Consider the following 12683-nt stretch of genomic DNA (forward strand, 5'->3'; position numbering starts at 1 on the left):
TCAGAGAGGCTGAATGATCCAGTGAATTATGAATCAAAACAATTTTGCATAAGCTTGCATAGACATTTATTTTTATACTCTTTAGCCTTCTGCTCTTCTAAAACTCTACCTTGAAAGGCTTCAACAATTTAAAGATTAAATCATACGTTATTAAGCCATTAATTTAACCATTTAAGCCTCTAAAATCAGCACATATTACCTTCCCCCCAAGTCAATTTGCAAGAGATTAAAATAATAAAAATGATAATATCTCACACTCACAAAGCAGCTTTGATCTGCAGAAGTCTAAAGTACTTTTTAAAAACTTTATAGAAAAACCAGGACCATCCACCCACAGCTTAGAGTACATGTGAGGCAGCAAGCGGGCAGCTGGAGGAGTCTGCTCGGGCAGACAACCAGCTCTGAACAGGCTGGCAGCAGACAACTGAGCGAAGCACAAACAACATCAGCTGTTCAACGGCCACAGATCCCAAAAGCTGTATTGAAATGTTCACCAGTGGCTTATATATATTCCCACTGGAGGGAAAGCAAAAAAATCAAGGAAAAATCGCTACCTACTCTAGGGAGGTTGTTGGTCTGAGTTATTCCAGCCAGGCTTTTCTGGGAAGGAGAGATGCTATCAACTTACTTCTGAAATAGAATAAATTATGATATTCTAAATCCTTTTCTGTGTTTGGCTACATTTCCCTTTCACACTCAATTCAAAGATCCTTAAAGAGAACACACAGCTTGCAGTATGTGCGCATGGCTCAGCTTATGCTTAGTGTCTGCCTTCCCCATGTCCAGCACTCACCGCAGTGTGGCGGTACCTGAAGAAGCAGCTAACTGCTCAAGCTACATTGCGGGAGACACCCGAGCACTGCCCTTAACCAGGCAGCACTTTACCTTTCAAGGTTTTTTCCCAGGATTCCGATTGTCCCACATCTCTTTAACTTACAGTTTATATCTATAAGAGATCAAGTATTAAAAAATGACTTAAATAAAAAAGACTTCAGCTGGATACTGCCTGGGAGTGCTGACGACCAAGTAGAAGGAGTAGCCGGGAGGATTCTTTTATTTTTTTTTTAAAGCTTTTATTATTTAAGAAAAATGAACTCTACTGAAATCTAGGATGAACTATCCAAGAAGCTTAGTTTCTTTTCAATGGAATTCCCACTTGCTACCTGCTTTGGGCTATTGCACACATCAACAGCAGAAGCAGATGCTAAGGAGCTGAACAATAAAACTCAGAGTCCTGAGAGAGCTCCACCCCATCGCCGATTCAGAAGAAGAGAAACCCCAAAGTCAGGACCTGCAGAGGAACGACCCGCTTCACTAGGCCCAACGTAAGGTTCTCCTAACTTTTTCTTCTTTTCTTCTACAATTTATTTTGAAAGTTAGAGTTTAAGAGAACAAGACAATCTTCCATCTGCTAGTTCATTTGTCAGATAGCCACTAATGGCCAGTGCTAGGCCAGGCAGAAGCCAGTAGCCAGGAGTGCATAGCTTCCTCCGGATCTTCCATATGGATGCAGAATCCCCAGCCTTTGGGCTCTCCTCCAGTGCTTTCGCCAGGCAGCTCCCATAGAGCTGAAGCGGAGGAGCTGGGATACCAATCAATGGCCACAGGGGATGCTGGTGTCACAGGATAGCATCACAGAGAACAGGGGTCATCCAGGCCCCCAAGGTGCTTTTCAGTAGCAGGTGGATGTACTACCTTTTAGGTACCTTTCAAAACATCTGCACATAAAGTACTAACATACCAGCTACTAACTAGTAAATCTGGAAAAAGCAGAAGACATCAGACCTCACCAAAATTCAGAGGAAGAATTTCAACTTCACCTCGACTGGTCCTACCTTCCACACCTGGACAAACTCTTTTATCTTTCTAAGTGCAGGAACACATCAGACTAAATTTCACTTCTTTGGGAATTTTGAGAGCAAAGTGTGCCAAACACCCACAGACAGTAACATCTTTCATATGTAACAGAGCTGCCCCAATTCATATAATCAAATATCCAAATTCCTGAAATGTTTTTCAGGAAAAATAAATAAATAATAGAAATAAATTATTGTTGTGCTATCCATAAAAAATTAAGATTCTTGGAGATGATTAAAACTATAGGACATTTTGTCACTCTATATTAGGTGATCTAATTTTAGATTTGCTGTTTGAAAAAAAATTCACTAAGATAATTCTGAAAAAAAATTTTTGTAAACTTTTACTTTCCAGCAAATTTGGAGAAGCATGGTTTAAAATTTTAAAATACTGAACCCAGCGTGGTAGCCTAGCAACTAAAGTTCTTTGCTTGCACACACTGGGATTCCCATATGGGCGTTGGTTCGTATCCCAGTGGCCCTGCATCCCATCCAGCTTCCTGCTTGTGGCCTGGGAAAGCAGAAGAGAATGGTCCAAAGCCCTGGGACCTTGCACCCACATGGGAGACCCGGAAGTTCCTGGCTCCTGGTTTTGGATAGGTTCAGCTCTGGCCATTGAGGCCGCTTGGGGAGTTAATCAGCAGATAAAAGATCTTCCTCTCTGTATCTCCTCCTGTCTGTATATCCAACTTTCCAATAAAAATAAATAAATATTTAAAAAATAAATATTATAGGGCCCGGCGGCGTGGTCTAGTGGCTAAAGTCCTTGCCTTGAAAGCCCCGGGATCCCATATGGGCACCAGTTTTAATCCCGGCAGCTCCACTTGCCATCCAGCTCCCTGCTTGTGGCCTGGGAAAGCAGTCGAGGACGGCCCAATGCATTGGGACCCTGCACCCGTGTGGGAGACCCGGAAGAGGTTCCAGGTTCCCGGCATCGGATCGGTGCGCATTGGCCTGTTGCGGCTCACTTGGGGAGTGAATCATTGGACGGAAGATCTTCCTCTCTGTCTCTCCTCCTCTGTGTATATCTGGCTGTAATAAAATGAATAAATCTTAAAAAAAAAAATAAATAAATAAATATTATAACATTTAAAAAAAGTCCCTGGGCCCGGCGTGGTTGCCTAGTGGCTGAAATCCTTACCTTGCATGCACCGGGATCCCATACGGGTGCTGGTTCATGTCGTGGCAGCCCTGCTTCCCATCCAGCTCCCTGCTTGTGGCCTGGGAAAGCAGTCGAGGACGGCCCAAAACCTTGGGACCCTGCACCCACGTGGGAGACCCAGAAGAAGTTCATGGCTCCCTGCTTCAGATTGGCACAGCATCGTTCGTTGTGGTCACTTGGGGAGTGAATCATTGGATGGAAGATCTTCCTCTCTGTCTCTCCTCCTCTCTGTATATCTGACTTTCTAATAAAATAAAATCTAAAAAAAATACCACAGAAACATTATAAACATTATTTTTAAAAAATTACAACACATTAAAAAATGTTAAGTAAATAGTCTTTGTACCCAGAAAAAAAATCTGCTAATAATTTCCTTCCACTTCAGAAGCACCTAAGAACGGGTTTTGATGGGTTTTATGTGTATCTCAGTGTACAAAGCTTCTTGTGTCCATGCACGTGCACACGCACACACACACACACACACACAGATACACACATCTAAGAGATAGGAAATTTAAATGAAAGTAAAAATCCTGATACCTTCTTCATGGCCTGACACTTGGCAGTCTCAGAGAAGCCAATCATCTTATCAGGAGAGCAGATCTTGATGAAGGGGAAGTTGGATTCTTCTGCAATCTTTGCAGCGAGAGCAGTCTTCCCACTATGCGGAGGGCCTGCATAAAGAGATGAGCAAGTCAAGGGAAAAAAGCCAACGCAAGCAAAGAGCAGAGAACAAGTTTTAACTTTTATCCCCAGTGTATTAAGGTCTCAACTAGTTGTTCATTAACATTTCCTGACACAATTTCAGGGCAGACATGTTTCCTTTTATTTATTAGCAACTCAACTTAATGAACTGATTAGCATTTCTCAAAAGTGTGGTGAAATACATGCCTTCTTACTTTCTCACACAGCTTTCATCTTTCACATTCCTGGGTGGGATATACAAAGTACAAGGGTTTTGTACTTAAAAAAAAAAAAACACCAAAGAGAATGCATTCAAATGCATATCAGAACTTGGGTCACTCTGTCAAATCACTTATCTTATAAAAATAGATCATCTTTGGAAGAGATGATACTAGGGACAGGGAAAATGGCCTCATTAGAAGCTAATGTGACTTTATAGCTACAAACTGTAAGGACAGAAAGGCCAGCAAACCTATAAAATGTCTGCCCTCAGACAAGAGGTGTCTTCTCCCACCTGTGCACCAACTGACTCTTTCTTCCTGGCTTTTCAGGGGTCTTACAGGATTGTTTTTTTTCCATCTGTTCAGCCTCTTTCCTCCCTGAAGTCCTACCGGCATTTAAGCATGGCAAGTCCCTCCGCCGAGAACACGGTTCCCAGTCGCCCTGACAGCTCTTCATCACCCCTCGGGCCTCGGCTGAATGTGCATTCCTCAGGGAGCTCTCAGCCCTAGACCCACGGAGGGAGCAGGTTCCCCTGCCCTGTGGCCTCGTGATACTTCACTGTTATCATAGTTATTACAAGCATAAATTGATCATGCATGAATAGAATGTTCTTTTTCTTTGTCTATTCAGTAAAATACTGACTTAGTAAGGCCTAAATTAAATATCACTCCTCACTTTTCTTAACTGTGCCTTTGCAAAATGGCTTGCAATCACATATTTCTTTATACCTGTATGCTGTAGTAAAGAATTTCTATACATGTCCTTTTTTTTTTTAAGATTTATTTATTTTTATTGGGAAGGCAGATTTATAGAGGAGGAGAGGTTCACTTCCCAAGAGACTGCATTGGCTAGAGCTGTACTGATCCAAAGCCAGGAGCCAAGAGCTCCTTCCAGGTCTCCCACACGGGAAAAGGGTCCCAAGGCTTTGGGCTGTTCTCTACTGCCTACCCAGGCCACAAGCAGGGAACTGAATGGAAAGTGGGGCCGCTGGGATATGAACCGATGCCTGTATGGGATCCCGGCGTGTGCAAGTCAAAGATTTCGCCGCTAGGCTATAGCTCTGGGCCATTATACGTGTCCTTTTCATGACCACACTGAAGATCTGAATGTCGTTATACTTTCACTAACACCTAAAACACAGCAGGCTCTCAGTATAAATTCAATTTTACAATCAAGCACTATGTGGTATCATTCAGTCTCTTAAGTACTATAGAAATTCAGATGTAATTCCACAAGAAAACTTTTTCGATGCTATTGTTCATTGGTAATATTCCATCTCCCCCAAATTTTAATTTGTATACAATATGGACATATAATCTAGATTACTATTTTATATCATAACAAGCTTCAGAATGCGAAAGAATTCATTTTTCTGAAATATACCAAATGGTTTAGGAAAAGCACTTCTGAACTTTCGAATGGCTCCTCAGTCTTGCTCACCTTCCAGAAGGACGCTAACCAACGGTGTGCGGTCACTGTTCTTAGTCTGTTGAACCAGCAGCTCCCCATCATCCAGGACACGAGTAACGGGGTCACCCCACTTGATGATTCCATTCATAATGTAACTGGCGTAATCTTCCTGATTTGTGCCAAATGCCTATTGAAGAAAAGGACAGTTTAGAGTATTTGAATATTAATACTAAAAACTAGGGTCCAGCACGGTGGCCTAGCGGCTAAAGTCCTTGCCTTGCACGCCCGAGATCTCATATGGGTGCTGGTGGTTCATATCCCAGCTGTTCCACTTCCCATCCAGCTCCCTGCTTGTGGCCTGGGAAAGCAGTTTAGGGTGACCCAAAGCCTTGGGACCTTGCACCCGCACGGGAGGCCTGGAAGAGGCTCCTGGCTCCTGGCTCCTAGCTTTGCATCAGTTCAGTTCCAGCCGTTGTGGCTACTTTGGGAGTGAACTAGCGGATGGAAGATCTTTCTCTCTGTCTCTCCTCTGTGTAAATCTGACTTTCCAATAAAAATAAATAAATTTTTAAAAAATCTTAAAATATATAAAGATATAAAAAATGAGCAATAAATTCCTACACACTAAATGCATTCTGCAGTATCCCATATTGATTTTTAAAATCTGAAAAGCAAAAGCACTGGTTTGTAATTTCTCATTTAACCTGTTACCCAGTTGGGGGAAGAGAGTAAATCATTCAGAGTAAATAAATGGAATAAAAAGTAAACAGATTCTAGGTTCATATTCTAAGAGCCTAAACACTAAAAATCCCTAAGAGAAAGAATATGTTTAACATGATTGATACTACTGCAGCCTGTAGTCATTTTGTTAACAACAGAGAAAAAAATGATTACGGACTTAGAAATGAAGCAGGGGGAGAACACTGTGACACTGTGAGGCTGTGACACCTGGTGACACCTGCGTGCCGTATCTGAGTGGTGCTTCAGTTCCGTCCAGCCTCCTGGTAATGTACTGGGTGGCAGCAGGTGATGGCGGGGCTTCTGCCCCTCACATGAGGGACCAGGACAAAGTTCCTGACTCCCAGGCTCAGCCTGGCTCAGCCTTGGCTGCTGCAGCAGCCTGAGAAATGAACCAGGGGGTGGGAGAGAAGAGTCCCTTCTTCTCTCTTTCTGTCTTTGTACTCCTTCTCTGTTGCTCTGCCTTTCAAATAAATAAATAAATCTTCTCCCCTCCTACCCCCCCAACCCAAACCAAACCAAACAAACAAACAAACAAAGCCAAAACAACTCAGCAGACAAAGATACTATAACACTGACTACAGTTGCTATGGATTAAATGGGAATAGTAATGATCATGTCCACCTGAACTGTATGCCAGGGGATATACGGTCAATGACACTAAATATACATATGTAAATATAAGCTTTAGGATGATGCAGAAATGAGCAGCTATAATCAAGACTGAAAGGACAAAAAATGACTTTATATAACTTCATAGTAACTACATACTGGAACTTAAACTATATCCTTCTTCAACTTAAACTTCTAATAATTCCCATTAAAGCAGCTGCCAATTGTAGTCAACAAGTGCAGTACGCACAGCTGGACTGGACTTTCTGAGAGCTGACAGGAGGCTAAACGAGCAGGAAAACGTGAGATAATGTGCATGTCAAGGGGTCATGTATCTAGAGAATTCCAAATCTCTAAAGACTACCACATACCTGAAAAGGTCAGTATCTGATTACCCAAAACACAGAATAATTTTAACAAGCTTTCAAGTTGAAGCAATAGTGGTCCCCATGTCCCTTACTTTGCCAAAATAAAAAGCCATCTTTCAGACAATTCCCTGAGTAGTATCCTCACATATACCAACCCATTCATTCCCACGTACACAGTAAAGTCCTTCCTCTCCAGAGCTCCTCTTAGAAAAAGCTGTAAAGGAAGAGCATCCAAGTGCTGACTGCCTGGTTGTCCTGGTGAACGCGTAAGCTGAGTGGCTTCGTCTTTCATTGTCTCAGCATACGCTTCCAGTCTCAGAGAAGAAGCTTCGAGACACCTGGACATAAACTCGTGACTCTCCCAGCTTCTGCAATGCTTGTTTTCTTACATAGCCTGTCACTTTAACTTTTGCTTAGTCTCCAGTTTTCTGGCATAAATAAAAGCGAGGCCTTAGCCAAATTATTTATTATCAAAGTCTTAGACTAGATCACCAAGGCTGAATTCCAATAATTTTGAAAATTACTGGATAACAGCAAAAGACTTACTCAGCTTCACTGCTCAGTAACTTTTGAAAGTACTTATTTTATATTTAAACATCACAATAGTCATAAAAAATAGACAAGGTTAAAAGAAAGGGAATTTTGTCTTTAAAGGCGTTATCTGAGGCAATTATCAAAAATAAGTAACAAATGGCCAATAAGCATATCAAAAGATGTTCTACCAATAAATTATTTCAGAAATGTAAGTCAACATTATAATGGGATTTCCTCTTACAATCATTAGGATGGCTACTAGCAAAGAAAGAGAAAATAATAAGCACTGGTGATGATGTGGAGAAATTGAAATTCCTGTCTATTATTGATGGGAATGTAAGACAGCACAGCCACTCTGGAAAACAGAATGGAGTTTCCACAAAAAGCTAAACATAGAATTACTTGTTATCCAACAATCCCACTTCTGAGTACATACCCAGAAGAACTTAACAGAAGGCCTTGAAGAAAGATTTGTATAGCCACACCCTCAGCAGAGCTACTGACAAAAACTTAACACCTGGCGCAATAGCGTAATGGTTAAGGTCCTCACCTTGAACACGCCAGGATTCCCACATGGGCACCGGTTCCAATCCCAGCAGCCCAACTTCCCATCTAGCTCCCTGCTTGTGGCCTGAGAAAGCAGTCAAGGACGGCCCAGTGCATCGGGACCCTGCACCCGCATGGGAGACCCGGAAAGAAGTTTGTACCACGGAAGTATTTTGTACCACGGAACTGGACTCAGACACTTAAAAATGGTTAAATTCATAAATTTTATAGGTGTAATGTAACACAATAAAAATCGAGAAAAAAGAACAAAAATTTTCTACAAATCAAATAAGAATAAAGAATAAACTGTAACAGAAAAACAAGCAAAGGACATTAACAGTATTTCACTGAAGATATTCATGCGACTAACGAACATGAAAGAAATGCTAAACCTCTCAAATAACTAGTAGAATGAAATCCAAACCAAAGTGAGAGCTCATTTCATTCCCATCTGAATGACAAAAAGCCTGACAACACCAAATGTTGGACAGCATGTACAAGAGCGTCTCTCTCACATGACTGGGGCAATGATAAGTGTCTCAACCACTGGCACACATTCAGCAACCAAACAGCTTTATTCATAAATCTATGTCTATCAGAAACTCATTTAAAAATGTTTACAACAGAGCCTGGTGTGATGGCTCAGGGGCTAAATCGTCGCCTTGCATGCGCCACTATCCCATATATGCTGGTTCGTGTCTTGGTGACCTCGCTTCCCATCCAGCTCCCTGCTTGTGGCCTGGGAAAGCAGTCGAGGACGGCCCAAAGCCTTGGGACCCTGCACCCGCTTGGGAGATCTGGAGGAAGCTCCTGGCTCCTTGGCTCTAGTCATTGTGGCCACTTGGGGAGTTAATCAGCGGGCAAACATCTTTGTCTCTTCTTCTCCCTGTAAATCTGCCTTTCCAATAAAAATAAGTAAATCTTAAAAAAAAAGGTTAACAACAGCATTTGTTGGCAACAGCATAAAACTGGTAATATGCCAATGCCTGCTGACAAGGAAAACAGATAAATTCTGGTGTCACCAATGGAATGATATTCCATAATAAAAGTGAATGATGTATGGCTTTAGTAGAGCATACTGATGACATCTAGCACAGAATACAGTAAAACTACAAGTCCCAGAGGTTATATACACCATACTTTATGTTATATACCATGTGCAGAGACTAATGAAAATGGGAGATCATGAATTAGAATAAGGTTAATAACATAATTCTGCACACTGAGATCCACTCAAATAAATGCTCACAGCTCTTTAAGAACTGGCCCTTCCTTCCTTCCTTCCTTCCTTCCTTTCTCTCTCTTTCTTTATTTTCTATTTCTGTACTAACAGACGACTCTGACACTGGTAATTGAAATGCTAGTGGTTGCCTATACAAAAATTGGTTAATAACTTTCGACTTCAACTCTGACTACTTTAAAACTTCTTTTAAAAAAAAACAGCTTCTTAAGAATTGAAACACTTTTTAATGGTGACTGCAAAGGTTGAGAGTCTTAGAAACTACAGTAGCTGGAAGAGATAGAGGGAACTGGGGGGACTGAATAAGAACAAGAAACGCTTTGGAGAAAGTTGGGAAAAAGGTAGAGAAAGTAACAAAGGTAGTAGTTATGAGAGTTAATTCTAAATATCTTAATTGACACAGGAAGGATGGACTGAATTTAGGTTTGCATACCTTGAGACTGTACATGTAAGAGTCAACAAGAAAACTACTCCAGATCAACATAAAATAAGATCTCATATTTCAATATCTCAAAATTGAATGGGTTGCTTTATTAAAAAAGTAAACTTGCTATCATGAAATAGGGTCAGTATGGGGCAATCACCCAGCCACTAGTCTACTGTGCAGATGTTGCTGCTACAAACACTTCCAATTCTATGATTTTTCACTTTATGAAATTCCATATGATGTGAATGTCGATGACACAGGGTACAACGGTACTTAACTCTTTCCTGCGTTATTTTTGTTATTATTATTTGGCTTACATATCACTCCTTATACATACTCACTGGTTTAATATCATTCTCCAAAGAAGCCAGGAAGTCTCCTCGTGTCACCTGCAGGCTCTCGGCTTTCTCCATGTCCACTTCCACTTTAGTACTGGCCTAGGCAGAAATGAAGACACAATGTTAGGACTTACAAGATTGAAGAATATTTTGAGCTGCAGAACATCTGAAGATTAAAAAGAGTATTTTTACAGATAAAAACATCTAATGTTTATGAATTATACATATGAAATATTAGGTTTATTAGTATCTAAGAAATATAGAAAGTGACCCAAATTCAGCAACAAAAACAAACAATACAATTATACATTAAGCAAAAACTTGAACAGACAGTTCTCCAAAGAAGATACACAAATGGTCAATATGTACATATAAATATGTCAAATATCACTAATTACTGGCAAAGTGCCAATCAAAACTCCCTCGAGATTCCAGTTCACAGCCATTAAAACGCTACCACAGAAACAGAGATAGTGTTTGTGAGGATGTGGAGAAACTGGAACCTACTGGGCTTAATGGTAGCAAAGTAAAACAGTCCAGACGCTCTGGACAATAAGGCAGTTTCTCCAACAATTAACAGAGAATTTCTACCTGATTCAATAATTCCACTTTGGAGAACACACGCAAAAGAACTAAAGCCAAGATCTTGAAGAACTATTTGAACAGTCATGTTGTCCACAGCGATGTGACTGGCAATACCTAAATCGTGAAAGCCACTCCTTTTCCAAAGTGCATGCGTGTGTGCATGAATGATGGAGTATTAGTCAGTCTTAAAAAGGAAGGGAGTTCTGACCCACAAAGCAGGATGCAATTAACCTTGCAGTGAGTGCGCTGAGTGAAGCAGCCGGTGACTGCAGTCTGAGCCTCTTCTGTGAGGTATTTGAAGGGGTCAGATTCACAGACACAAAGTAGAATGATGGCTGCAGGGCTTAGGGGAAGAAGATAATGAGGAGCTGTTTTTGAATGGGCCAGTTTCAGTTTTAAAAGATGAAGAGTTCTCTAGAGGGATGGTGGTTATGGTTACATAATACGATAAAAGCATTTAATACCACTCAACTGTACTCATACCCTTAAAAATGCATGTTAGGTGTATTTTAACACAATAAAAAATTAAGGAAAAGAAAGCAAACCAAGGCAAAAAAATCTTTCTCAAGTTCACAAGTAAGAGTATATATATTTGATCTGAACAATTTTACTTGGGGAACTTACCCAATGAATTAAGAGTATACTTGTGCAGGGAGTTAGATGTGCAAGGGTATCTACTGCAATATTTTGCAATAACTAAAGTTTAGAAACCTAGTGAAAATTCACTAAGAGGGGCCCAGTTAAGTTAACTATAACAAATATATACCAAGGAACACTGTACAGCCATTCTGTTAAAAACCGAGGCGGAAGAGAAGCTCTATGGATGATGAGTATGTATTTTCAGAATAAGCCCTAAAGCCTTTAAACATGACTAGTTGTCAGGCTCCACACCCTTACACGTTGGTTTAACAGGTGTAGTAAAGGGTGCAGGTGTTATAAAGCACCACAGGAAATTCCGATGTCTAAGAGACCAAGGACTGGACAGTCTGATCTTCACTCAGGCTAGTGTGTGAGCATCTCGGTGCCAGCTCCACTCTTCCTGCACCTGGAGCGAGCCCGCAGCCATCTGGAAAAGCATCGGAGCCTTTATCAGCCTTTGGAGCTGCCTGGGCCTGATGAGCCATTAAGATACCAACACATTCTTAAATACGATTGGGCTCATTACCAATAGCACAAAGCAAGGGAGTCTAATCTGTAAATTGGTATCAGGGCCTTAAAAAAAAAAAAAGCTATCTTCAAAAAAGCTGACTGTAGAGCAAACATATTAAGCAATTACCAACCGTCTATCAATTATAAAGCCTACCTCATGTTCCTTTAGAAACAGACTGTTCAGACAAAATAACAGAAATTTAACAAAAAGGCCGGCCTCCTATGAAAAAAAAACTGTTTGGAAACTGCATCAAGATGGTAAACAGAACCCATTTATTCATCTCCCAGCCTCCCCAAAGTCTCAAGAAATGCCAGAAAACGAAAGAGAAAAAAGCATAGAAGTGATATCTAGGTATTTTAGCATTTTTTTCTAATACGAATCACTGAAGAAGATAATAGAAAGGATAATACAGAAGAAACAATAAAATAATTTCTTGCAGTCTGTAAGTCCGTGTGTCTGAGTGTAAAGAGTACAGTCAGTACCAACTGTGATAAATGAAAACAAACACACGTGTGTTTAGATACACTGCTGTAAATCTTAGAGAATGTCCTAGGTCATTTCTCTGAGAAAACCAGGTTGCCTCTCACTGGCGGCACTGGAAACTAGAAGACAATGAAATCACGTCTTCAAAAGTATGTCTGAGTAGCTGCCCTACAGACATCGCCCTGTTACACACAGGGAGGTGCAGACAAGCTTAACACACAGCATTACTTTTAGTAGCTACAATCAGAAACAATGCATGTATCGAGAATACATCTTCAGAGGGCAGTGAGGTGGTTCAACACGCTAACCCTCCACCTGCCATGGCTGG

At 40.9% G+C, this 12683-nt stretch overlaps 1 protein-coding gene across 1 annotated transcript in view; it reads right to left on the reverse strand.

Moving 5' to 3' along the window:
* Positions 1 to 12683, reverse strand: part of NSF (N-ethylmaleimide sensitive factor, vesicle fusing ATPase) — a 144301-nt gene that overhangs the window by 38876 nt on the left and 92742 nt on the right. The window contains exons 13-15 of the mRNA XM_058676301.1: positions 10141 to 10236; positions 5365 to 5521; positions 3559 to 3692 (exon numbers count right to left, since the gene is read on the reverse strand). Of these exons, the coding sequence (XP_058532284.1) occupies positions 3559 to 3692; positions 5365 to 5521; positions 10141 to 10236 (387 nt within the window). The remainder of the gene's footprint in view (positions 1 to 3558; positions 3693 to 5364; positions 5522 to 10140; positions 10237 to 12683) is intronic.

This window comes from Ochotona princeps, chromosome 17, assembly GCF_030435755.1.
Source record: "Ochotona princeps isolate mOchPri1 chromosome 17, mOchPri1.hap1, whole genome shotgun sequence".
NCBI classification, from domain to species: Eukaryota; Metazoa; Chordata; class Mammalia; order Lagomorpha; family Ochotonidae; genus Ochotona; species Ochotona princeps.